The sequence below is a fragment of the Tyto alba genome, unplaced genomic scaffold (genome assembly GCF_018691265.1).
Source record: "Tyto alba isolate M040663 unplaced genomic scaffold, T.alba_DEE_v4.0 Super-Scaffold_14, whole genome shotgun sequence".
In the NCBI taxonomy this organism is placed as follows: domain Eukaryota; kingdom Metazoa; phylum Chordata; class Aves; order Strigiformes; family Tytonidae; genus Tyto; species Tyto alba.
The window spans coordinates 58,048,577-58,076,410 of NW_024881276.1; the positions used below are offsets into that span (position 1 = coordinate 58,048,577).

Genomic DNA, 27,834 nt, shown 5'->3' on the forward strand with positions numbered 1-27,834 from the left:
ACTGCACTCTGTACTCTTGTACAGTGTTCTGATATTCATTTTGGGAGGCAGTCACATTTTCTACCGTGGTTGCAGTCTTTCTCCTGCTACCTCTCCTACTATTACTCAATGGGATGTAGTCTAATAGTAAAGTACTTTGCCCAGAAACTGTTGGTTTCTCAAAAGAGAGCCATAAGGAATCAGGCACTTTGTTCCAAGCCAAGCTACCTCACAGTGTGGTAGAACCAGGAAGCCAAAAGTCCTGTAAGAATCTTAGAGGCAAGAGTTGGATCCTATGTGCAATAAGAAGCAAGTATTCCTAACACACAACTCCCTCTAAAAATCATGCTGCTTCAGAGAGCAATATCAAAAACAACTTAAATTGCCCTGTGGCAAGTCAGTAATTACTGCCCCTAATTCCTGAAAAAAAAATGAGTGGCTGTGCACTGCAAAAAACAATGGCTTCTGACCCTGATCTGCTATCTTTGGAACAGTGGCTCATGTTAAGATCTGGCACCTTTTCTGAAGTAATCAGTTCCTCTTAACCAGAAAATAGGTCTCTCTCTAAAAAAAAAAAAAAAAAAATTGGAGTTTGTGGCATACTGCCCACTCAAGTGTCCTGGGAAGTGTCTGAGCCATGCTTCTCTTTCTTCTTCCCTCCTTCTGTCTCTTTGTTCTACTGGATACTTCTCTCCTGTCTGTTATGCAGCAATGAAATCAATAAAAATTAGACATTGTCACAGCATACCCAGGAAACAAGCAAAGTGCAGCAATTCAGGTTGAACAAGTCTGAGAAGTAGAGCCAGCATGGGAAGAGAGAAAGCAAGAGAGCCAACAGTCAGGGATGAAATATGTTGAGAAATAAGTGGGGAAAGTGGTCAAATTCATGACTGACAAAATGAGGGAAGAGAAAATCAGTAGAAGAAAGACACATTTGTAACAAGATGATGGGAAAGACTGTGTTGAGAAAAGAAGGGAAAGGAAAAAATACTGCAAGTGTCAAACTACAGGAGTCCAGATTCCAGTCTCCAGTTCTTCCAATGCCTTGCTTCTCTGTGTGTTAGTTCCCCTTGTAAAATAACAATAATGATGGTCTCCTTTTCCTGGATGACCACTTACTACCCTGCTCCAATTGCATGCAATGAGGAAGGCAAAGGGAGAGAAGTTTAGGCCAGATTTGCACACTCATATCCATTACACATCAGGAAACCACACTGCTGCAGTTTGAGCCCAGAGGGCAACTGAGCACCACACAGCCACTTACTCACTGCTTCCCCCTCAGGAATGGGTAGGAGAAAATAAAGCGAAAGGCTAGGGAATCAAGATAAGGACAGGGGAGGCTGACTCACCCATTAAGGTTATGGACAAAAGACAGACAGACTGGTTAGGGGAAGGAAAAAAGACCATAACTTTAATTCAAACGCTAGCAAAAACAATACTTAACAGACATGGTGAGGCAGGGAGAAGTATTACCACATCTTAAAAACTCTACCCCACACCACTCCCTTCTTCCAGTGCTCAGTTTTGTTACCAATCAGTCCACCACTTCTTCCTCTTCAAGGTGTGTGTGGGGGGAACTCTCCATATTCTTCCCCTGCTCTGGCATGATGTCCCTCTCACTGGAGACAGTCCTCCATGAAATTTCTCTGAGTCCTTCCCACGGGACACATTCTTCCTAAGATTCTCCAGTGCAGGTCCCCCCCAGCTTGTTGTGGTCCTCCCAGTGCCAAACTACAACAGCAGGGTCTTCTTCCCACAGAGTCCAAGACTCCTTGAAGTGCAGACAGCTGCTAAAATGTAGGATCCTCCACAGGTTGCAGGTGGATCTAACCTCCACCGGTGACCTCTATGGTGACAGGGGGAACAGCCCTGCCGTCTCACCATGGGATACAGGGGGATCTCTGCTCCAGTGTGCCTCTCCTCTTTCCTCCTCCTTTCTTCCACTGACCTCGGTGTTTGCACAGATGTTGTCCTCACAACTCCTCCTCACAACTCCCACTCCTCGTCCCAGGCTCCCCTTCTTAAATACATCATCACAGAAGCACAGCCACTATCACTAATTAGCTCAGACCTGTCTAGAGGTAGGTCCAACTTGGAGCGAAGGGAGTTTTCGAGAAGCCCACCACTGTAGCCCTCTCTCCCTCTACCAAAAAAACCTGCCACACAAACCCAGCACACACACTTGGTAATTATGAGGATGTTATGGGCGAAACACAGAAATTCACTCAACAGTTAGAGTCCAATATAACTGTTAAGTAGGTATTAGCAGCGCTGCGCAGCGCTGGGGATTGCTCCACCACAAGTGTTCCAACAGACAGGTAAAATCACAGAGAATATATGCTGTGAGATTATACATATTCAGTGGATTTCTGAGAACTAATTTGCATATACATAAAATTTCCTAGAACTTATTTACATAGTCTGAGCATGTGTGATAAAAATAGGGTTAGGGTCTTTCCCCCCTCTGGTAGTCATTCATAGTCTTCCTCACAGTGTCCGTTGATTGAACTTTGCTTTTCCTTTGCTCATACATGGTTGTGTAGTTAGCTCATCTGTTCTTCCACCCTGGGATGCTCCAAGAAGGTCAGTTTTAACTAATTTGCAGGTGCTTATTTTGATGCTGGCATCTTGGGCCCCTGTTATCAGGGGTACTCCGGAAGCTTAACAAACCACCTCAAGGTCTACTTAAATTCCTCAGGGAGAAGTTTTATATTACAAAATATCTTGTTATTTATTCTGCCTAGCAATTGACTAAACTATGCGAGTGAAAGAAAAAAAATACAAATGGAACATGCTAACCAACTAGGATTCTACTATAAACAAGTTCTTTGCTCTAAACAAGAGAAATAGTTCTGGCCTTCTCGCATGGGGAGGGTGATCATAGAGGAATATATACTGAATGAGTTAAAATAGAAACAAGACAGGCAAGGGAAGTGGAGAGTGGGAAGGGGTATGAATGAAAAGCTGCTTAGTATGAAAATGGACAGACACTAAGGGTGAAATGGAGTTGAAAGTTCAGAAAGCAGGGAGAGAAAAGAGGATGGAAAGCAGAGGTGAAAAGGTTTGAAGTACGAAAGAAGAAAACAAGAAGAAAGCTTATGTTGTCCCCACCCACCCCAAGTTACAGGCTGGGAGCAAATGGAGGAAACATTCGTGGCCTCGTCAACAGGAGAAGGAATGGAGGTGATCAACATGGTACAGCATGAGGACTCACCGAGCCTGAGGAATTCAGCGGTGAAGGATCTGCTGCTGGATCTGTTTCTTTCCCTGAACGCTGGCAGCGTTGTGCTCTTTTTTGTGTGTGTGGCATAAAGCATAAAATAATTTCTATGGTCATGGATGACAACAACTCAAACATCTACCTGTGTTTCATGATCACCTGCTAGACAGAATGGCTCCTCTTCACCAACCACATCCCAGGGAAATTGCAACACTGAGAAAAAGGGCAGGGACCTTGTGCATATATTGAAAGTGTTTCCTTCTCTCCTCGAGGAACACAATAAATTCTCAGTCCAAGACTCATGCAACATTTTTCTAAGACAGACCAACCCCTCTTGCATTTCCCATATGTTCTTTGTGTAAAAACATCATAGTTAGTAACAAACAAGAACTGATTCAACTTGCCAAACTCAAGGGTGACCTTGTCATTTAAACAGAATATTAATAAATTCATCATACATTGTAAGAACAAGAAAAAAATGCGCATTTCAGGGAACTGTCACCCCCATACACTTAACAAGATAGATACAAGAAAAGGTAAAGATTCCTCAAAATGCAGATTGCCAATGGCTTTTGCTTTTCCCATAAATTATAAACAAATAAGTCAAATAGTCTCAGTACACTGAAATAACTTCTATATTACGCAAAGTCTGGTACAACATTAATTGCTAGTAGTATCTAAAAGAAAGGCAGTCTAGACATGCTGCTAGGACAAAACTGATTAAACGAGGGGATGAAAAGTATACACTCTTTAAATGGTAAAGATATGCACAAGCCCAATTTGTTATTTCTTATTATGTGTAAATAAATACAAATATTCCAAGGTATTATTATTTATTACTTGTGAAGTTCAGCTAACAACTCCAGTAAGTTGGGAACAGTACAAATACAGAACAAAGAAACAGGCCTGGTCATATAGACTTGGCAATCAAAGTAATTTTTTTCTCTGAAGCAAATATTTTATTAATATTTTAGTTAATTAATGGAAGCAAAATCTCTGAACAGTCTGTTCTTGGAAAATACTTTGTTTTGCTGGTCAGTACGCAGAAAGGATTAACACAGTTATTAGGATTATCACAATTTTTACAATGCTTACATTGATAAGGGATGCTTCTGCTTGCCATCACCTATTCCATAAACAATCTCCAGGAAGCCAATATAATAAGTAAAATAAAAATGCTCCCATAATCAAGAACGGGTTTGAATGCAAAATGTAGGATTATTTTGTATACTTACTAACTTTGTTATATTTTAGAACATTGGTATAAATTTTCTAATTATCAGAATGTGAAATTGATGTAATTATTAGGTTGCTCTTGAGAAAGTGCTTTAAGCACTTCTCCTGCAACCCTACAACATAGTACTTCTTACTCTTTTTTTCCTCTAAATTAACATCTAAAATTCAATTTCAAGTAGGAAGTAAAATCCTACAGCAGCTCTGCTCCTCTGGGTGGTACATATTTACAGATGTAGGGATGAGAGAACCAAGTTCAGGATCCAGGGAGGTTCTTGGAATTCTAATTATTCAGTCTTCAGAGACTTCTAGAAACTCTTGTGACTGTCCCATACTCCACCCTCAACCATATCCTCATCCCTAAATAAAGACTAAAAAAAAAGAGAATCTTGTGGGAAAAGAAAAAAAGAAGAAAGAGAATCTTTTCTCAGGTCTCAATTCCCCTCACATCAATGGAGATGCTTTCCTCTTGTCTCTTAGGAGTTCTGTTGTTGAAACAAAAGCAGAACAGTAACTTTCACTATTAACTGACTTATCTTTCAGCCTAGAAGCTGGAGCCACTGAGTCTTTCCTAGTAGCTATCTGCCTTTATTGGCAGAAGTGAAGAGGATTCTTCCCTCTCTGGTAACTTGCATGTGTGGTTTTCATAGTTACTCACATGGAGCTAATCTTATATGACCAAGTCTCACAGCTCCAACGTACTGCCCTGTCCATTCAACGTGACTGTGAGGCTGCTGGAGCAAACAGGGAAATGCACTGAACAGAGGGACTAATAATGTAACAGTCCTCCTGTTTACAGTGCCTCAGAAGTTGTTGCCTACTGGAGACTGGTTAGTCATCTTGATACTGTAGGACTTGCTAAACCCGAGTTATCGCATCTGGGACAGAATGCTAAAAGCAGTAGGAGGAGACCCTCTTCCCTTATGAGTTCAGTTTAAGAATTTTGCTACCAACGATGGATGAGGAAAGGATAACAAGAAAAAGAAGGTAGAGGGATGAATAAGAGCACTATGTCACCCTAGGAGCCCTGAGAAGATTGTCATACGTTCATGTGTCAGGCCTTCCTCTCCCTGGGGTCATATCTCTCTTCTTCCATTTCCATGCAGATTACCATATGTGGCACTTTTTGTAGGGGTTCATTGGGGATCCACTGGAGCAGTGGAAGTGCTTGGCAAAGTCCTGGCTATTGCTGACAGGCCCACAGACACGAAGTGACAAGGGACTGTGTGGATCTGTGTTCAGGGAAGCCTGTAGTTTCTCAGGATCCTGGTGTCCACACATTGACTGAAAGGAAGCAAAACAGAGAAGTCAGTTTGGCTGAAAGTCCTTATGTGAACAACAAGACTTAAGGCTCCTCATATGCCTCTGCACACATGACTGAGGCTGCCAGAGTAAGCAAGGAAACACACTTAAATGGGTGCCAACAGTGTTCATATCTCTCTCCACCACCACAATTTCTGACTGTTTTCCTTTCCCCTAATCTTCTCTGTCCCAATTTCCCTATCTGAGAAGCAGTCTGCTCTTTTCTATAGTGCATAGTCCAGAACACAGGGAATTTATACTCGCGCAACTTTGGACTCCATCTAAAATAATGGTATAGATCTAATCTCAGTGTCTAGATTCAGCTTCATAAGCAAAAGCAATGAGTGCTCATCAAGAAAGTAGAGCACTTGCACAACATCCCATTACTAACTTGAGAGATTGGGGGAAAGGTTACGTGACATCACTGGTGTTAGACTGGCAATCCAAGTCTTTCAGTCTTTACTCATTGACAAATGACGCAGTAGCTGCCAGATAGCCTCTGACATGCAAATCTTGCCACCAAGACCCAATAATCTGTGATTTCAGAACTGCTTTTCTACACACTGCTCTGACCTAATGTCAATACATGTACAAAATTTTTCCCTTTGTACAATTATAGTGACTTATAAGGGCATGACTTTTCCAAGCACGGAAATCCAATTATCTATCACAAGGAACCCAACTTCACAACTATGAACAACTGCGCAACTTTGCACAAATCCTTAAACCAGGTTCCCACAGAAATCTCAAACTATGTTCACATGTACCTCTAGTTCTTTATCTCTTAATAACATCCTAAACTCTTTCACTATCAGTCACTCAGAATGACATCTACTTATTCATCATGACAGAGAGGCAGATGAAGGAAAAGATGGAGAGGTATATGCCTTTTCCAGTAAAATTCCACTTTCCATGTGTAAGACTGCTCACAAAAGCAAAGAAGTAGTCGGAAGCTGGAAATGAATCATGCTTTCGCTGACACAACCTGTCCACTACAACTTAATTTTGGTAGATTTTTATAAGATATATTTGCTGGCAGGCCTTTTGTTAGCTTTGAGATCCATAACAGGTTAGGGGCCCTATATGTGAATTTTAGCTTTCTAATTTCTGAATCTCCCAGAAACATTGGTCATACCCAGTTCTGTGAAGGGGGGGAAAAGTGATTGAATATTGAGAAAGACAAACTACAATAATGTGGAAGACAATTGAGAGATACACATGACTAGCCGAGAATTCATTACATGAGCAAAACTGAAGTAGAAAAGCTGGTCGTGTGAAAGTCCAATCTTAGCTAAATCCTTCTCTTCTTTGTGCTTTTTCAGCCAATTCTTATAGGCCTGTGGAGAGAGAAAATTATTAATAATAAATCCCCCTTCAGATAGTTTCCCAAACCCATGTCTTCTGTCAATGAAATATAACAATATAATACACATTTAATAAATTACCAAGTTTGTGTCTCTCTTCTCACTCTGAGGCTCCCTGCTGCTGGCCATGCCCCTAATAACAGTAAGACTGGAGAACAACAATGTAACTCCTTTGCTTCCCATTTCAGACACTACCACGCACACATTGTCATAAGAGAATATGTGGTGACTGCACTATGAAAGAATGAAAATTACTTTCAAAGAAAGTCACAAATATTTGAATAAAAAGCAAAAGACTTTCTACATCTCAACATTCTTTGTGCAAGGATGTAACAAGTACCGTCAGAGACCTAGAGATTTCAGAGAACCCTGCACTCAGTAATTAATTAAACTGCTGAACTACTTGCATGAGGAAATAAAAAATTCTCTCTAGACTAAAATATTGCTGAAAACATCATTATGGAATCATACCCCACCACACAGAATTCTGATTCAGACTCAGCTTAGTTCCTCAAGTATAATATAAACACATAAATAACAGCATGCTTTTGTTTGAATGACATAAATGGGGAAGAAAGGCCCACCCAAGAATTGGTGAAGGGCAGAAGTGGTCTTACACGAAAGTAGTGAGGTTTGTGAGGAACCTATGTCTGGCATAGCAGAGGACACTGGCACAGGAATGCAAGAAATCTGGAACTGGAGCAGCATGTAGGAGAGGGGTGCAGCATAGCAATCTTGGACATGGCAGTTGAGTTGTGTGGTGAGATTATGAAATTAGAGAAGTAGACTACAATACCTTGTAAGCGATGGTGAGCCCTCCAGTGTCAGCTGTGTTCTCCAACAGTGTAAAAGTACCATTGACTTTAAAGCCATAACTTTCATACTGTTCAACCAAGCAGTCTATAGATTTCTGTAGTGCACTTCTGTTGCATGTAGGACAGCCTTCAGGCAGCACTGTGGGGAAAACAATCCTACAAAGTAAAGGTATTTCTGGCATTCACCTGTATTCTTCACATTCCCCACTGAATCTTCTTAGGAGTCAACATGGCCTGGAATAGGTTTTCCTTAGCCTCATCTACTTTAAAAGTATATGTACACATTGATATAGGGACCAGGATTTAAGATTCCCTGAGGGAAAGTACCAGTGGGGACCTAGAACAGTAAACAGACAGCACAGCCAATACGCACCATAACCATAGAATGCGTGAAGAAGTTCATGTGCCATGAAGACCCCAATGGCTCCGAAGTTCACAGCACTGAAAAATAAACATGCAAAGAGTGCTTTTGTAAAGAAAAAGACGGAGATGAGAATTCTTAATAGCCACTGAGCACAACGGTGGTCTGCACAGGAGCATTCTACTCTGAGAGCACACAGAAGCACTTTATAGTCTCTCAAATGTAGCACACTGTAAAAATGCGAATGCAAGTGTAAATCACCCTACCAATGCTTAAAATTGTACTACGGGCTTGCATTAAAGTATTCATAGCTAATAAGTCATCATAATAATTAAGAGTCTGTGAATGAGATTCCACCTTTATTAACTCTAATGACATGTATTGTTGTTGAAATACGTCCTTATTTACCCACTACAGGCTGAACTGCTTGCACAAACAGTAACTGCAATGGTAATCATACAAAAGCAGGATGATTGGAGAAGCAGTCTTACAACAGTTGTCTAGCGAAAAATTATACATAAAACAGGCAAGGCAAATTAAAATCAGGAGGGTTTGGCTACAATGACTCTGGTCTAGCGCTGGTGATCTCACTATAAGCAAGAGGTTGTACTAGAGACCTCCAGTAGTTCTTTTCAGTCAGATTTTCTATGATTTTGTGCAAAGAATTTACAAATCGTCACACAAGAGTACACTCAAAATACATTTCCATCATATGAAATGATGGGCTCATTCTTTCTTTACATGCACTGATTAATCCTGCTGAAGCATTAAATGATTGTAGTAATCATTACATCACTGGGAACTCAGTAGGAAGTGATAAGAACAGAACAACTCATCTTCTCTTAGAACTGCTCTTTCAGGAGCTCTGTAGCTGATAACATAATTGTTGCCCAGAGAAGATGTGTCAAGGTCATGTTGGATGTGTCTTTGAGCAACGTGATCTAGTGGAAGATGTCCCTGCCCATGGCAGGGCAGTTAGACTACATATCTTTAAATGTCCCTTCCAACCCAAACCACTCTATCGTTCTATAACAATTGTACTGCTTTGATGACTTCTTATTTTAAAAATTATCCTTAGAGTCATCTGAATTGGCTTTTGTCAATAAAGCTAAATTTTGGAGTATCATCTGAGAAAATCTTATTGTACCAACTCATCAAAAGCCAACCAAGTTTGACTTATCAGTCTACTCAACTGGGATAACAGTGAGAAAAACATATTTTACTAACACTGAAGTCAAAAGGAATAAGAAGCTGTAGACACTTTTTCAGAGTGGTAAGTGAGAGCCCAGAGCACTGGAAATTTTTTTTTCTATTATTCTTTTGGGGTGTCCTCTTCTTCATACTACAATGAATTCATGAAATATTGCAAGCATAAGAAGATGTCATACAACATAGTGGTAGAAGATCACCACGGAACAACTCCTTTTAACTGAGATATGTTTCTCTCAAACTTCAGCTTCTTGTCACAGTGCAATCTTATCTTTCAGTACAATCAGATTAGGAGAAGTATCTATTCATTAACATGCAAAAAGGGACATCAAATAATATTTTTACAGTCAAGTGTTTTAAGTACTTTTAATATCAGAAAAATATTGTTTAACACATCTGTTCCATTTGATGAAAGAACCCAACTATAAGAGTATGGTCTAAAGAAGTGTCATTGTTGCAGGGGAGGACTCAGAATTAACACTGTATTTGCTTATTAAAGAAGGTTTCTTTAAAAATCAGGAAAGGAAGAACTGTGTTTGATCCACTTGAAAAATACTTCTGACAAGAAGTTGCTCTGTGAGGCAACTTCTCTGGGTTAAATTTCTATGGGTTAGATTTCAGGAATTGTTGGAATCTAGAAAATGAGATGCAAAGGTGAAATGTCTTCTTTGCAGTTAACCTACATGAGACTTCTACCTCTTTGCTCTGGAGTAATATACTTGGCTTGGCTTAGTTTCACCTAGATTCTGATTTTGCTCCAGCAGAGTCAATGATCACACCCTTTCAGAATTTATAAGGCAGTATCCATCTGGCTTTAGAAAAATCTATTTCATCCCCCTTTACTGTGTTTTTCTGGGACCAGAGGAAAAGGTAAGAAAGACATTAAAGACAGATCCATTAAGATTCTTCCTGGAAACATGGTGCAGCCAAGGGACTACATTCAGCTTCCACCTTTGCAGCCCCTCCATACCTGGGAAACTCCATGTGGAAAAAAGGGCTGCGGAACATTCCAGCAGGAAAGACCACTGCATGGTGCCTTACTGAGTAGTATGAATGCACAGTCCAGGGTGACACATGCCAGCTAGAAGCAGAAAAAGAGAAATATTAACTCCTTATCTCACACTTTCCTCCTTTCCCCCACTGGGCTTGCAAAAATAGTCTGCTCAGTACAACTGTTGATACAGCAGCAGCAAATGATGAAATTTACATTACCTAGAGTTAAAGGTGTTTGAAATAGAACTTCATGTGTCAGAGTTAGCAGCTTATCTTTCATACACATTAAGGGATTCACCTTCACAATTTCCCTGTCAAGTAAGTCAGAATTAACTAACCTCCTGTGAAGGCCTGCATAGAATATTCTTCAGGCAGTGTAAAGTCCCAAGCATGCCTATCAATGCTGCCCACCTTCTGAAGCATCCTATGACCTGCCCTTGAGGTGACCCTGTTAGCATTCACATCATCACAGTGGTTTGCTGTTTGCTTTGCCACTAAGTCCAGGAGAAACAGCTATCCCCCTTACTCAAGGGTTCATGGGCAAAAACTGTTCTTTTCTCAGGGGTCTGAGAGTCTCTTCATAACAGTAGGGTTTTTTGGTAGCATGAGCTCAGACTAAATACAAAACAGGATGCCAAATTCAAGGCTTTTTAAAGCAGGATGCAGCAATGCAGCCTTGCAGCGAAGGACAATATCATCTTTTCTTGCATTAGAAGTGTCACTGTCAGGTCAATAAAGGTGGTTATGCCCTTTCTATTCAGGACTGGTGAAACTACATCTGGAAGTACTATGTCCAGGTCGCCTCATTGCCCCCCAGCCTTCCCTCTCCCTCCTTCCCCAGTAAAAGAGAGATATAGACATACAATGATATAAAATTGGACAAAGTCCTGAGTGACCTGCTCTAGCTGATCCTGCTCTGAACCCTCCACAGGTCCCTTCCAACCTCAGTTGGTCCGTGAGTGTGTTATATTTTTCAGATCAGTATCTGACACTTACTTATCCTGTGAGTGATGCTGAAGGAGTTTGAAGTAGGAATTTTCCCTCAGTACTTTCAAGCAAGCCACAACATTGAGGAAAAAAGTGTCTTCATTTATCTCCAGCTGAGGGAAAAGACAGGTAATGTGACCATTATAAGGCATGAGCAAGGAATTAATTTTACAGTATGAGAAAGAGAAAAGTCCCACAGGTCAAAAAAAGGGTTAATCAAAAGACAAACCAATGGAATACTTGTATTTTTCTCTCTCCCAGTTCTAAAGACCTTCAATTTAAGGTATGACAGGAATGTTATCTGTAGGCCAAACAGAACATACAAGCAGGCCACAAACTGTCTATCAGGTGAGACACTCTAAATAGAAGACAGCATGGACAAGAATATAGAAGAAACAGATAAAGGTTCTTGAGGACCATATGTTCTCAGAGAATGAACAGCAGGAAATGTGCACTGCTCCAGAGGTCATAGCCTCTTTTAGCTGCAGACAAAATAGCAGTTGGTACAGGTAAACTGCCAATTATGAGGCAGGCATGTTTACGTTATATAGCTCACATTCTGGTATTCCAGGTTCACTTTGGCAGTCTGGAGCATGTGAGCTGGATAGCCAATCTCCACGTGAAGTCTGGAAACCTAAAATCATATTAAACGAACAAATGAACAAAAAGAAACATGACCAATAGGAGGCTTTACATTCTAGAAGCCCTTTTTAAGCTCTATTCCTAAACAACCTTAATACAATCTGTGAATCAGCCCTTCAAAATGACAGCTGCTCTGTTTCAGCAAGACATCTCTTGCTACTCTGCTTTCTTAAATCAATTACTTGAGGACTAATGTTGTTCTACTCTTATTTTTCTTTATAGCATTGTTTTCTGGCATTCAGTTTTTTTTTTTTTTTTTTTTTAATTCTCTAGGTGTATAAAACTGAATTGTGTATCAATACAATTAATTCAGAGTATCCACGGACAAACAGTGAGCCTCTCTATGCCTACACATCAATGAATGATCACACATGCATGATGGCACTTATAAAACCACCTAGTTTTCAGTGTGTGTAAAACATCTATTTAAGATTGTGCCTGTAGAAACAGATGGGAATATGTGAAGGTACAGCCTTCTCCAAAGGCTTCAGGGAAAGGAAGGTCTCAGTAATGTCTGTCTTCTGCACGCACCAGGACTTTAGCCTCTTGGCGAGTCTGTTCATCCATCCACTCCACTTGATCCAGTTGGCCATAGAGGGCATCTTGGATCTCAGAGAACATCTGCTCAGCCTGCAACAGAGAAAAGATGGCACAGTGAGAACTGCAGAACACTGTTCAGGCTTACCTATCATCTTCCCATGTTCCAGTAATTCAACCACAGAATAATTGTTGGAAAATTCATGTTCTTCCAAGGAAAGAGAGATTTCAGTTTCTACAATGATTTAGGCTTGTTATTTGGCATCCACTGGTTCCTCAGGGCTCACCATTCTCTCCCACACACCTTTTCATATTGCCTCTCATAGTAACTAAGAGGGAAACATATTTCTTTTTCATTCAATGCCTGTTGGGATAGGAATGGACCAAATGATTGCAACACTTCTTGAGTGAAATGAAAATTCATTATTCACAAGTATTTTATGCTGGTGTCTCCCTTTCCAAAGTTACAGCAATCTGAGTGTCTCCTTCACAAAATTATGTTTTGTTCATTTGTCTTTGTGCTTCATTGTACGTAGTCTTAGTTTTCCCATTAACTTTTCTTGGGGTTATTTACTCTTGTCACTGTATACACTGCAAACTCTTTATAAAATCTGGTGCCTACACTAACTCCCTCCCCCCAAAAGAAGAAGGAACTCTGATCATCAAAGGAAAAAAAATAAATCTTTTCCACACTGCAGGCAGGTGTTCCTTTTACTGTAGAGCCATTAAGAATGTTTTGGCATTGATTTGTTTCTGTACAACTGATCATATGTTGGCTTAATTGCTTTGTAATTGAAAATTTTATTTAAATATGTCAGACTGGTGATGGATACTGTTAATATTGTTGTTACAGGAAGCACACTGAGATTGCATGCATTTGTAGGGCTGTCATAGGTATTGGTGCTGCACATATGACTTTGCTAACAGATGAGATAAAGATAGTAACTCATGTTTTTAGCACTGATTGTTCTAGCAATGACAGCAATGTCTTGTCCTGATACCTTTCATTCCCAAAAAAGGAGGTGCAGTGCATAAATACAGGAATATGTAAAAAACCTACACATGATTCTGCTGCCTTGATAAGGTCTTAACTTGGCATGTCAAAAAAAGATATGAAGCTGAACTCTGCTTGAGAGTTAAGAGGATGAATACCTACAAGTTTCTTGGCTTGTTGAGGGAAAATTTCTTGCACAATCATCTGCCCTAGAACTGGCTCAAAGAAAGAGCTGGTATCAGCCAAGCACTTCCTCCACCGCTCAGCTGGGATCTGTAAGAACAGAGAAAGAAAAAGACAAACATGAGAGTGATGAGAAAGAGAAGACAGTAAAAAGATATGTTAAAATGTAGACAGCAGTATATACGCCGCTATATAAAAATGACAGCAGAGAATGTTAAGTAATGTAGTTCCATTTAAACTACCTCAGAAAAATTTAATCAAGTAAAACATTGATTTCCTGATGATTTTCTCTGCTTACTTTCAGACAAGATCAAGATTCATATGCTAGCTGAGACAAATACATAGAAGAAAGGTGACCTTCTATATATTGTTCCCTACCTCATGACACAGGGCACTTAGCTCTCTAAAGTATTGTGTATCATGTCTACTCCCACATTTCTTTGAGCATTTAAAGGCACAGTGAGAGTAGTTTTCCTCCCCAAATATATGAAACTCCATCCAGACCAGGCATCAAGAGAACATCCAGAAGACATGTCCTAGGGTGTTTCACTGCTGGAGAGGCTGAAGAAGGCTAACTCACCATTCCAGATCCCATTTTTCCATAAAGAATCTTAGATAGCTCCAGGCGTGCATCTTGGAATCGTCTGTCAAGGGCTGGGGAGAGATTCCCAACCAGACAAATAATCATATAAATGTGAAGGACCCTGTAGGAAAATGACAGTTGAAAAGACTGAAGATTGAAGGCTGGTCACTATAAACAGAGGTGTGCCAAGTGTCAGAATAATTGTAGGCAGAGGAACCCTAGTAACCTGAACAATGACAACAAAGTACTCTGAATGGGCTACACCTGGGGCTATCAAAGGAGGATGATTTTGCATGATTCAACCAAAGAAGCTCTCTCCCCAGAACACCATGAAAACTCAAGGGGTAATTGCCTACTGAGGCACAGCACTTTATGGGAAGCAGGAGAAATAGCATTTTTATGACTGGGTGAAACCTATTATGGAATATTTGGTGGGGTCTGTGGGATTCTGTGAGACTTATTATGAGATGTTTATGGGAAGGACCAAAGTCAGAGAACGAGAAAGGTCATGGTGGTTTTGGGGAAATACGCATGGGAAAATTGAGAGGAAAGCTGGTAAGAGGGAATGGTTAAGCATAAACTTGTGGCTTTCCAGGATGTCTGTCTGACTGAGCCCTGCACACAGTCACCAGAATCTGTCCTATCTTACTAAATGCTATTTTTAAATAACTTTATACTCTGTGGGTGTGTGAATGGGACTGGATACTAGAGCAAGAAGGAGTCTGAGTTGACTACTGGAGGGACTTTAGTTCAAGCTAGCTGCTGGAGAAAGCAGGGGTCTGAGAGCGGGCTGTTGGAGAGACTAGTAGTTTGGACCAGCTACTGTAGAGATCTGCTTGCATATGCATGTTTGTGACAGGAAGAGACCAGAGTACCAGCAGCCAAAGCAGGGCTGCATGACACAGGGGATCATATATCCAGGTGCCAGCAGCTGTGAACTCCAGGGGACCTGGGGTCAGCTTCTGTACAGACTGAATGCCTACCAGCTATTAGAGTCATCCATATTGTGTGTGTGTACATATATATATTTCACTAATATAAACCAATCTTTATCAGCTGGAGAGAAGGAATAGGATCAGGCTGTCTGAGCTGTTCATGTCTGTATGAGTGCTATGAGTGGGTGGGTGCCACTAAAGGCACTGTGTTCCATCTTTGATGTGACACACACACACACACACATATATTTTTCTATGTGTGTACATATATGATGCATGCATGTGCAAGCCCATTGGGAATATATGCTAAGCCTTAGTACTGGCTAAACTTGTGGATATGGAGCCACATCAGCCTTGCAGTTGTTAAGCTACTGGACTCAGCAGCCTCTAACACAGACCTCTTTTATTTATGCTATCTGAAGTTAATATTTCTTGAGGCATGAACAACTACAACCACAGATATTGACTCCTACCTTTTCTTGTGCCATTGTTCAATGAGCTGTGACATGCCTTTTAAGTAATCCATGTCATGCACTGCAATTGGCTGAGAGAGGTTCATTGCCATAGGATGGAAGACAGCCTGGAGGCATGACAGCCAGTCAATAGCAGGTGCCTTTTCCTAGAAGTAAAACAAAGCTTACATGCTGAACTACGAATCTAAACTGACTGACAAGAAATAATAGGAAAACTGGGATAGTCTCTCTAATACTGTTAAGAGCTACTTTCAACAAGTTAAAGTGGTTTTATGATGTGGGTATTCATTACAGTACAAAAGGAGAATTGACTTTTTTTTTATTGAATTAGCACTGGGGAGAGGAGAGTTGTGGGCCTTGAAAAACCCAACTGCTGTCAATGAAAGACTGTAAGTTAATAGGTTATTTAAAGCTCAACAGACACCAAGTGTAAGTTGCAAGGGAATGGCATCTAAACAGCGTGTCTAGTATCTCTTTTGATCCGGAGCTTCAGAATGTGAATGTCACATGTAATTGTGTTGCTCAAGTTCTAAGACATAGATACCTGTAGTTCCTTAATGGTAGTACGAAAGAACAGCATCCCCCTCTGCTGTCTTTCTTGCAGTGGGGTGACAACTTGCTGGAGGTTAGAGATGAAGGACAAGGTAAGGGAAAAGGAATCAGGGGGACCATCCTGTGGTCTTCCAAGTAGGCTCCCCAGTTTCTTCAAATATGACAGATACACACGGAGAACCTCCAACACACAGCATATGACCAGTGGGAGAAACATAACCGAAAATTAGTCACCCCATTCATCCATCCATCCATCCATCCATCCATCCATCCATCCATCCATCCATCTTGACCATATAAGTGTCAACCTTTCAAAAGCATTGCAGCCCTGTCTCTAAAACCATCTTCTTCACTGCAACATCCTTATGTAATTCATCATGTGGAATACAGTTTGCCAAGTACAGCTCCTTTCTCAGTGAAGAACACTGAATTCCCCAAAGGTTATTTTTGTCCCAGCTTAAAATTACATTAAATGCCAGAATCATTTTAGCAACGTAAGGCTTCCATCTCTGGAGTCAAAGGAGAGAGATGTAGTGATATGATGAGACAGTATTTTTGATGGAGAGAAAATGCCAACTTCTTGCTTCTATGTTCATGAGATATCAGAAGAATGCTTACGGCAGGAAGACAGGCTTATTTTTTGGAGGACTCTTCTGAAAGAGTCAGACTGAGAAACTAAAGTCAACTCAATTTTTATAAAGTTCAGAAAAACAACAGAGCTGTGATGAAATAAACTTTGTTGCAATAACTCCCAAGGTCAAAGAGCTTGTTTCCCCAGCTCAGGTTAAAATATTTTAAAATATCTTTAAAATTGCTAGTTACCCCTCCCCCAATACACAGATTTTAAGTTATAAAGCCTTACATTTTTTTAAACATTCATTCAAGTTGAAACCTAGAGGGAAGCCAGGTTCAGATTACTTAGCAAATAGAAATTAAAACTGTAACATTCTGTTTCTACACTGTAAGTTTTAAACCTAAAAATGGGTTAAATTTTACAAACTATCTTTTGGAAGAGTAAAGAGTTTTGTAAAGAATTCCTTCTGAACACATTTCCAGAGGTCACTGACCATAATCCATGGAAACAGACCGCTTGGAACCAAGAGGCAATTCAAGGTGATCCCTACACCAAATAACCATTTCTACCTTTCTTCAGCAGCTTATATCTTACCTCAGGATAATTTTTCTCTTTGAATTTACTCTCACATGGCATCTCAAACTCAGGATGGTCAATCTGCAAAAAGGAGTAAAGGAAAAACGTCTCACTATTTCCAGAAACACTGGAAATGTGAGGATATGCTCAACAGGCTTTAATTTCTGTATCACAAAATTTTAAGTGTTAATAAATTGCTTTTACTTTTGGAAAATTACAAAAGTAATTCTTATGGATCTATCATATTCTGCAGCTCATTTACAAGCTCATTACAAATCTTTGTGATTGATATTCAAATGTAAACCAGAATGTTAAATATTTCTACACGGTGCACTGGTTTTGGCTGGGATAGAGTTAAATTTATTCATAGTAGCTTGTGTGGGGCTGTTTTGTGATGAAAACAGTGTTGATAACAAGGGAATGTTTTAGTTACTGCTGAGCAGTGCTTATGTGTCAAGGCCTTTTCTGCTCCTCACCCTGCCCTGCCAGCAAGCACACTAGGGGTGCATAAGAAGCTGGGAGAGGACACAGCTGGGACAGCTGACCCCAGCTGACCAAAGGGATATTCCAAACCATATGACATTGTACTCAGCAATGAAAGTAGGGACAAATGAGGTTGGCCAGGGCTGGCATTGCTTGAGAAATGGCTGGGCAGTGGTTGGTTGGTGGTGAGCAACTGAGGTTTCCTTGTATCATTTCTTTTTTTGTTCTTTAGTTTTAATTATTAAACTGTCTTTTTCTCACCCCATGAGTTTTCATACTTTTACCCTTCTGATTTTCTCCCGCATCACACTCTGTGGAGTAGTGAACAAGTAGGTGTGTGGTGCTTAGCTGCCTACAGGTTTAAAGCACAAGTGAGCTACAAAATTCATAGCACACTATTAGACACTTAGCACTTAGAGTCCTTTATTGTACTAGTCATACCTGTGAACACAAGAAAAAACAGACCCTTCCATAACAAAGTACAATCTACACTGTCAGGCAGAAGAGATGAGAGAAAGTAAGAAATGTATTCTTCCTCATCTGCTAATTTTCCAGAAATGAGTGCTCTTTATGTAATAAAATCAATAACTTTACTGAAATTTAGGAAAACCTTCTTCAGAGAAGAATATAGACTTGACTTGAGCAAGCCTGGCTCTCACAGGCTTGTGCAACTGACTCTATTGCCAGTGCTTCTTGATAATTTTCTTTCTTTAGTCCACTCACCTGAATAATATTGGTCTTGAGGTCAAAAGGATTAGGTCCCACATGGACTCTGAAAAAGGGAAAGGTGCTGTATCTGCCCATAAGAGTCTGAAGAGTTTCATTAAAATCTTTTGTTTCCCCCACACCACTGATATTCCATCCACCAACCTAGAGATGGAGAGAGCATGACATCAGGCAAGAAAAACACTTGTTTGATCCATATTTACAAAATCTTTTTTTTTCACTCTTATGAGCTCAGTCATTGTGACAACTGAGAAGTAACAAAGCAAATAGCAACAGGGGAAACTCGTGAAGATTTCTACATACTCTTTTGGCTTTAAAATTATCTGTCACTTTCACTTAAGCAAAGTAACAAACTGCAAAATGACACGGGGAAAAGGAATTATAATTATCAACAGAACAAGGTGTACAGGAAAAAAGCAGAAGAAGAGAAGAAAGGGGTCTCATTTTTCTAAAGCCAAGGACAATCAGGGATCAAGGATTACATGTTCCACTTCCCTGACAAGCCGATTCACAGATGCACAGACTGCAGTCACTCTTCCTTCTTCTGGAAGGTTCTGCATCCTCCTTGGTGACAAGGCATAAATGCACTTTGCTGGCAGAAAGATGTACAACACTCCCTGGCACTGAGGGGAATCTCCCACAATGGAAAGAGAAGCATTTTCCTACTTAAACAAGCTCTCCAGAAGCCTGGACATCAGATCTTAGACACAAAATTTTCACCCGTTTTGCAAGATGTTCCCCGCTTTATAAGTTGGATACTATCATGAGGAAAGATTCATGTACCTGATGTCGGAAAATCAAGTCTTGAAACAGCATTTAAAGCGAGAAGATTTATCTCTTAGAAGTTGTGCTGTGAACCATAAGCTTATTTTCAGTGCCTAATGCTAGGAAAATGTCATCATGTAGGACCATCTGACCCTAACCTCACACTTTCTTTTTCCCTGCAGGAATTATCTTCTGGAAGGAAAGGAAACAGCACAAACATTCACCTGATTTAGCAGATCCTTCAATGGTTGGGTTCCTTGGGATTCTATCTGTTGGGTATCCATGCAAGAGCGATAGAACTGGATTGCTTTCTCCTTAGCTGAGCCTCTCATCCCTAACTGTGGGCCCTCTGAGGAAAAAAAAAAAAAATAGATGAAAACCTACAAAAGTGGTAAAAAAAAAAAAAAAAAGTTGGGCAGTATTAGAGCAGAGAAATGTTGTAAGAAAACATTACACTGCACTTTGATTCAGAACAATTCAGTAAATACATCCACACTTCCCACAGTCACTCAAAGCAAGAGACCTTCTAGTGCCATGACTCTTCCTGAGGCCAATACATGAGTTCCTTTGCATGGAAACAGAAGCACAACAGGAAGGTGGTCTATTTAGGCTTCAGTTCCACAAGACTGAAGAGTGACAAGAATGACAAGAGTACACACTCAGACAGGCACAGCAAAAAGGGTCTACTTCTATAAGGCAACATGAAAATGGTTTGAGTTGCTGTCAGAATTTTAAAGTGGGACTTTCATCTGTTACACTTGGCAAAGAGAACTAAAATATTTAAAATGCAGCTATTATAATATGACATGCTCAAGAATAAATCTGTACATGTAATGACAGAAGATTTAAGAGACTGTCCTCAGCCTGTTAGGAATGATTGTGGTCTCAGTTATTAGTATTCTCAGCTCTGACTCAGGAAGCTGCTGAAAGTAACACACCAATCATCTGTCCCTACCTAAAAGCCTTTTCAGGATCAATTGGTTTTCTTCCAACAACACATCAAATACATTTAGTGATTCTTCTGAGGTTTTGCTTGAGTGTTTGCCTTCCCAGCTGCCACAGGCATATTTGTAGAAATCCTCACAGGGGTCTACAGTGTCATTCCTAGAATTCAGGAGTCTGGCCAACAGTGTAAGACCCAGCTCGGCATCACAGGATCCTGGGCAGGAAGTAAATAGGAAAGAACTGAGCAGTGACAGTGGAGAGTGAGAACAACTCCAGTTAAAAAAAAAAAAAATGAGGAATTATCTGTGGGACCTTTACCCCAAAAGATTTATTTTTGTTACAAACTCATTTGAATGCAGTGTGTTGTGTTCCTTGTAAGTTCTTGCTGAAACTGAAGCTGAGTGTGTTCTGTCTTTCATTTCACAGGAAGATTGCCTTTGCACTTTATAAGGGAGATTATTTAAATAAAGGATAGGTAATCAGTCCAGAGGTGGTGTCCTCTGTTCATACAATCTAGGCAGTCACAGGTTGGCTTATTCTGCCTTCTCAGTGTATTTTCTCTGAATCAGCCAAATTTGGCCAAATGATAAACAAGAAGCAACTGATGGTGTCAATTCATGAAGCAAAAGGACACAGAACAGAATAAATAAGGACATAAATTTAAAAAGATGGAAGGAGATATTCAAGCATGGGAAACATTTCTCAGCAATGACATTCATTAAAACAGGACGAAGACCTTCTAGTACATCTTGCTTTGATCTAAAACTCCATTTACCTAAACTGCTGTGATTCACTGGGTATATATTCTCATTTTGGTTCAGTGTCTTGTATCAACATCAAACCAGATCAACTATTTACTGAAATAAGCCATTTGAAAATCAAAGTAAGACTTTCCGTACTATGGTTTCAACAGCTGACAAGGGAAGAGGTAGGCAGAGTGGAAATGGACAAGATCTAAACAGTTTTTCCTTGGTCTCTGTAGTGAATGGTCTCCAACACATAACAGGGGCTAAAGAAAAATGCTAGGTGAAGAGTCAGTAATGTTTATTTTGGAGCAGGGAATGTCTGTATCCACCAATATAAATGCACACTCAGTACTGAGCATTCTATATGCATAAATATTTACATGGACCATTCTGCTGGTAGTTGTTTAGCAAATTTGAAAGGCAAATTAATATTTCTGGTCTGTGCTCACAGCTCCCCCATTATCAAGAGACCAAGACTTTTCTTTATACACTATAACTGGTCTGCACTAGAAAACTAGGACTAGACTTACTAAATCAGAGATGGAGGAGCTCCAAATCTCAGATTCTGTTCAGTTTCCTGGAGGTGACTACAGACAAAGCATGACATGACGATGAGATGTAAGACAGTATAATGATGGTCTCTTTCAAAACTGGGCCCAGGCATATTAAATGGCAGGCAGAGGAGGAGGACAGGTGTGGGGACATCTCCCCTTTATGACCCACGGAAGAGGCAGAACAGTGTACCTTTTTTACAACTGGTGTTATGATTCTTTGAGATTCTGAAAGTCTGATTCGTAACACAGATATTAAGCCTAATACACAACAGATGCAGATAGGAGAGAAAGGAGTCTTACAAATGGGGTGGATGAGGAAAATGATATCCCATATTATACCTAGACCACAAGTCATCATGATGTACATGATAAGCAGTGTAAAGCCAAGGAGAGTACTTAGAAGTGTACACAGAGGTAGGCTTTTCCCCTGGAGGCATCGTTCTTTCTTTGCACCCGTTCTCAGCTCCTGGTCACAGGTCTGAAGATAAAAAAATGAGACAAACAGAAAAAATGAAGGAAGAAAAATTCATATTAAAGTATAGCAGTGATCATATACTCCCTCTTTCATGTAATCTACTAGAAAATCACTCACAGGAGTAGTGCCAGAATACCAAGTTGTCCAAGTCATCTAGGTGACTGTACTCCTGGGAACTTTCTCACCTCCTTAATTTTCCTGTCTTTTCCAGCTACAGCTGTTGCACAGTGTTATGAATTCTGCATCAAAAAGCTAGCTTGCCATGAGGAGGCCTGTACCTCCATACTTCCTTCTGGTTTATGGAATCACCTTGCAGATACCTCCTGAAGATATCAAAGCCTTTTTGAGCCCATAAAGCTATTAATAGGATGTCTAGGACTGGTGGTTTTTTATTCTGTTACAGTCTGGCAACCTGAGCACTAATTTCAGATCTCTCCTCAAGAAAAAACTACTGTGAACTAAGCCCTCTCATCTAGTTCAAGTGGGAGAAAATATTTGCCCTAATCTGAAAACTGCAAGTAAACTGTAAATCACAGAGAAGATCTTATATACAGACAGGTTTTATCTCACTAAGATTTAGTTGTGTTCATAGTCTAGCTTTGTCTTTTTAGTCAGTGGAGAAGGCTAGGCACCTTATGAGTACAGCTTCTATTTTAGATATCTGTCTTGGGATGAGCTGAAGCATTCTCCAGAGTTTCCTGTCTTTTTCTCCATTGACTGCAAAGGAAGCTAGATGACTATGTTAGGATACACTTATAATGTCTACCTGGACAATTTTCAATAAAATGACATTTACTCTGTGTATTCACTGTTTCTACCTACTTTGATGTACATAAGACTGGAGAACAGCAAGTTACAAGAGAACAAACAGGAATGAATGTTGGTAACATAAGGAAAGTACTGAAAAAAATGAAAAGTGGAATAACTAAATAAGAATGTACAGCGAGACAAAGGAGACAGAAGGGAAAAAAGCCCAGAAAATAATGGAAAACTTGGGAGGAAGAAGGATAGAGAAGAAATAGTATAGCAAGCAAGGAGTAAATCTCATAGGTGTGAAGGCTGATGGAAGTGCTACTTTAAGAGTCTTACATGCCAGTGTCAGGGCCTGGCGTCTATTGTCCCACCGCCTCAAGCCTAGCTCCCTGTGCTCAAGCCTGGTTGTCTGATAAGGGAAAGCTGTTTGAGGAACCTTGACAGGCCTTGGAGCTCTTTGAGAAAAAGCTAGAAGCAGCTGTGGTGGAGGTGCCCACTTCTTCACTTGAGAGCTCCTTTTTGCAGCTCTCATGTGTGATACCCATCTGAGCTATGATGCAGCAGCAGCCGTGCCTATGGCGGGCCATTACCCCTTTGATCTGGAACCTGATCTTAACCTACAGACTGGATTCTGCAGGTTTGACCTTAGACCTGCCTCCTCACAATGGACCTGCCTGGCAATCTACACTCTTAGTTGACTCTGGCTGCTGTCACCGTGCCTCATTTCCACACGGTGGGGGTGCACCCCTTGCTGGTAAAGTCATTACTTCTTGCCTGCCTTGTCATGACTCTCAGGTTCTAGATTGTCTTCCCTTGTCTGCCCTTGCTGTTGCCTTACATGCAGCCACTAAACTGCATTTGTCACCATGATCAGTATCTCTCTTTTTTTGCCACAAAAAGAGAAAACTTCACAAAAAGAGAAATCTTCACAAAAATCACAATAAATGAAGCAAAATCATACAAGAATTAACTACTTCACAGCATTTACCCCTTCACCTGAGGAAAGGCTAAGCGAATTAATGAGTCTGTTGTTAATCCTCTTGCCTAACATACTATGTACAATTCCTGTGCAAAAACATTAATAGAACAGAAAACACAGAAAGAAATAGAAAAACAGACCTCATCATTTTATATCTTTCAAATATGCATTTTACTCAGTCATTAATAGAAGCCTCTCGAAAGCATATGTCATCTCGACTCATGGAAACATCTAACAATAGTTAAATAACTAACTGCTTTAAAATCCTATTCTCCTGACTTCTTTAGGCAGGATACAGAATAATTAAACGGAGAGCAAGTACATACACGTGAATGATTTACATTCACAATGCTCCTGACTTCTCTGTTGCAATAGACTTTTTGTTTTTCACGTTGAAAATCTGGCCTATTCCAACTATGAAAAATTTATAATTTTGCAATTCTTTGGTGTCATGTTATCAGAGCACATCTGTTTCTCTCTTTCAAGTATTAAATGGCATGGCTGTGGAGATACTAACAACAAATTGGTATTTCAAGACTGTCACTGCAATTTCTGCTTTCTGATTATCAGTAGGTCTATATTTGGCCTATATATTACATACATTTTGAAATAGAAAATGCATCTATTAATAGATTTTTTAAAATCTGTAAGAGATCTAGACTCTCCTCCTCATAACTCCAATTTGAAACAACTGGAGAAGTACCTGACTGAGAACAGCATACCCCAAAAGAATAGCATACCCCAAAAGAAAAGACAGAGGAGTGGAAACTGGTTGTGTACCTCTACTTAGAAACTGGATTAAGGTCTGTGTTATGTGAGCCATTAGGATAAAAAGTGTTCTTCAAACACTTCACCTTCCATAAGGAATGTCTTTCTAATCTTGCCTCTGTTACTGGGGCTGGATTTGAGAGAACTTGTGGACCTACATAAACAGAAAAAAAAAAGAGGAGGGCAGTCATACTTAGTTGTCCCTCATATCTTTTTCATGACAACAGCTTAAAGAAATCTAGAAAGACAAATACCTGCTCTTTCAGTACTCTTATAAAGATACTGACCTTGGCAATATCTCTGTCAGATTCTTTATCTAGTATGAACTTCTCTTTTATGCCACAAATGGACTAAGTGGTGTTCACAGGCACTGAAATACAGAGCCCTTCCTAATCCTTGGTCAAGGAAGTACAGATTTAACTAGATGGGACTGGAGGTGGGATATAAAAACTTCCAGTTCACAGGGTGCAGGAGCATTACTTAACTTGCAGGAAGCAGAAGCACTTTATTGTGGTATGTTTTGAGGCTTAGCTGCCTCATCCAGCATGCTCCATATAAAGATACAAGTGAATAGTTTGAACAAGCCTGTGGAAAAGGATAAAGAACCTTTAATCTCTGGCAGAGATCTTCTATATGGGCCTCACTTATGAGTAAGAGAGGGGAATGATCAGCATTTGCATGAAATTATAGATGAATGCAATTTCCAGTACAGTTTCACTTCTTTCATGCTTTTCTCTTAAGAACGTGCAAATGCTCAAATTTAAATGGCTTTGTTGTAGCTAAGTGAGATCAAATGCCTGTAAAATCACTAAAAGCTGACTTTTACTTGTTCTTAATTATAATATTAATTATTTTGAATTTATGTACTACATGAATCATCCCATTCAAATGCGAGCATGACTTGGGCAAGCAGAATCTTGACAGCCACTGTTAGCACTAAAGCAAGAACTGTTTGATGTAACTAAATCAGCCAAAGAGTCTGCTTTTCCTTCAGCATCTCCTTCTTTTTGTTTGTAAGCCATTCTTGAATTCTGCAGGGAGGTTGAAGTTCCTCTGCATAATTCTTCCTCACCTTGTGTTTTCCCAGTGTTTAGTGCTGTTGCAGAAACATCATCTAACTTTTATGAAAATAAAAAGAAATCAAAGGCAGGCAGAATTGCAGTTATTTTTCATAACTATTTACCAGACAATTTAGGGGTATTATTTTTCTAGTCAGTACATTATTAATGAATTACAGACATTGACTGTTACCCAGATTGTGTTTATCACATTAGTCATGTGGATGACAAGTTTTCAGACTAATGCCCCAATACTCTCAAAAACTTAACAATTTTCTTAAATTTATCTTTTGTCAGTGAATCACTTAAACACATAAATTGAGCATATTAAACACTATTTGTGAAATAATATTTTAGCCTGTGTTCAAAATATAGTACCTGCTAACATGAGAAATTAAACAGAAAGTTTACTGAATTATATACCAGACTACGAAAAGTTTGAAGCATAACCATGGCCAATAACTATTTAAAATTATGATTGTTGTCTGATTTTTATTACACAGAAATATGAGAATGAATATACAAACCAAATATTTCTGAAAATTCTTCAGCCAGAAAAATGCAGACAAGATAAATATATGAAGACAAATATGTAATAATATAAAAATATAAAGTGACCGTTTGCATTACAGCGACAGCTCTTGCAACACTGAACAGCTCTCAACATAACAAAACACACACATTTATTTTTTTAATATTATTTAGTTACATGGAAAACTTTACTTATCTCTATTGTCCTTGAATGTTTTGTGTATTTTAGCAAGCCTGAGCTAACAGTTTGGAGCAGTGCAATTTGTCTGTAAATATACAATTAACACTTTACCAGTTATTTATATAAGACATTAAATCAGGAAAAGGACACTGCACTACATGGTGAGCAATTAGACTTAACATGTCATTCTCACATCCAGAAAACTATGCCACGTTTACCCACAATTATTTGTGGAGAAAAAAAGCTGCATGTTTCTGCACAAGTACTTTCTTAAAATGATTTGTTGAAAAAAGGGGGATACAATGACAGATGCAAACAATCAGATTATTATTTTTATTACTACTACTCATTGGTCAGTGCTTCAAACAGATCTGAATACAGCCTCAGAATGGCCATTAGGATGACTAACAGGAAGGGTAAGAACCCTCAGATGCTCACACCACAGCCCACATCATTAATTCTGAGACCTAAACAAGCCCCTTCTGGATATAAAGCTGTCAAAACTGCTCTAGTTCCCTACGGTAATAAGCAGTTCAGCTGTGACGGGAAGAAAAAGACAGGTGTGCCACAAAGGTATCTCAGCACAGTTCAAGACAGACCCATTGCTTTACCTCTGGAAGAGTCCTCATCCTTGTCACTGAGCAGGTTTTGCTCCTGTGGTTGCCACAGTTGTCAACCCTCTTTACTTGTTTACTCTCAGTCTTCTGTGCCAAAATACACGCATAGGTTCGAAGACAATCTCTTCATTCCAGCTTGGCTGATTGCTGTGGGGAGGAGAAAAAGATAGGAAAAGCTCTGAGAAAAACACCCTTAGAGAAAATGGGAGGGAGAGAAATTGGTATATTTCTGCAATTCTCCGCCCACCTTCTCTTCCTAACACTTTTACTTCTCATAAAAGTGTATTTTTTTTTTCTCTTATGCCTCTCCCTGTGACCCATGTGTCTCTGTGTCTCGGAGTTTCACTGAAATCTTTTTGAACAGGAGTATGTGATTCTTTATTTCCCCCAGCCTCTTCGCAACCATTTGCTGCTTCTTTTCTCTCCAACAGCCTTCCTATCCTGCCCACCCAACATGCCTGTTTTCATCTAGTATCCTCACTCCTACTAGCCTGTTTTAACCTGCTCCTCTGGGGCCTGGACGCCTCTGCCTATTGCAAGATACTGTGGGTTATGGGTCTTAGAGCTCCTCCTACTGCAAAAGAAAAGACAATGTGCTGACTTTCTTTTTGCTCTTTCTCATCTGCATCCAAGAGTCCACTCAAGGGCTGAACACAAATCCACTTCTGATTCTTTTTTCTTGTGCAATAAGAGGCATAAAAGAATTCATTTATTACTGATTATATTTGCAGTTGTTCGTTG

At 39.8% G+C, this 27,834-nt stretch overlaps 1 protein-coding gene across 5 annotated transcripts; it reads right to left on the bottom strand.

Moving 5' to 3' along the window:
* Positions 1 to 3,615: 3,615 nt before the first annotated feature.
* Positions 3,616 to 27,623, bottom strand: KEL (Kell metallo-endopeptidase (Kell blood group)). 5 transcript variants are annotated; one of them, XM_042788771.1, is made up of 21 exons: positions 27,341 to 27,621; positions 27,088 to 27,240; positions 24,994 to 25,824; positions 24,719 to 24,860; positions 22,071 to 22,209; positions 20,442 to 20,645; positions 19,711 to 19,835; positions 18,719 to 18,865; positions 17,531 to 17,593; positions 16,355 to 16,543; positions 15,811 to 15,956; positions 14,400 to 14,523; positions 13,799 to 13,909; positions 12,637 to 12,735; positions 12,020 to 12,097; positions 11,473 to 11,576; positions 10,454 to 10,564; positions 8,287 to 8,354; positions 7,895 to 8,052; positions 6,976 to 7,071; positions 3,616 to 5,716 (listed from the first exon to the last, which is right to left on the bottom strand). In XM_042788771.1, the coding sequence occupies exons 5-21, from the start codon at positions 22,096 to 22,098 to the stop codon at positions 5,540 to 5,542; spliced, it is 2,028 nt and encodes a 675-aa protein (XP_042644705.1). In that variant the 5' UTR covers positions 22,099 to 22,209; positions 24,719 to 24,860; positions 24,994 to 25,824; positions 27,088 to 27,240; positions 27,341 to 27,621; the 3' UTR covers positions 3,616 to 5,539. The 5 variants fall into 5 exon arrangements, with proteins under 5 accessions (XP_042644705.1, XP_032853461.2, XP_009972076.3 ...); XM_032997570.2 differs by lacking the exon at positions 24,994 to 25,824; XM_009973774.3 differs by lacking the exons at positions 24,719 to 24,860; positions 24,994 to 25,824 and having other exon boundaries at positions 27,341 to 27,622.
* Between the last annotated feature and the right edge of the window lie 211 nt (positions 27,624 to 27,834).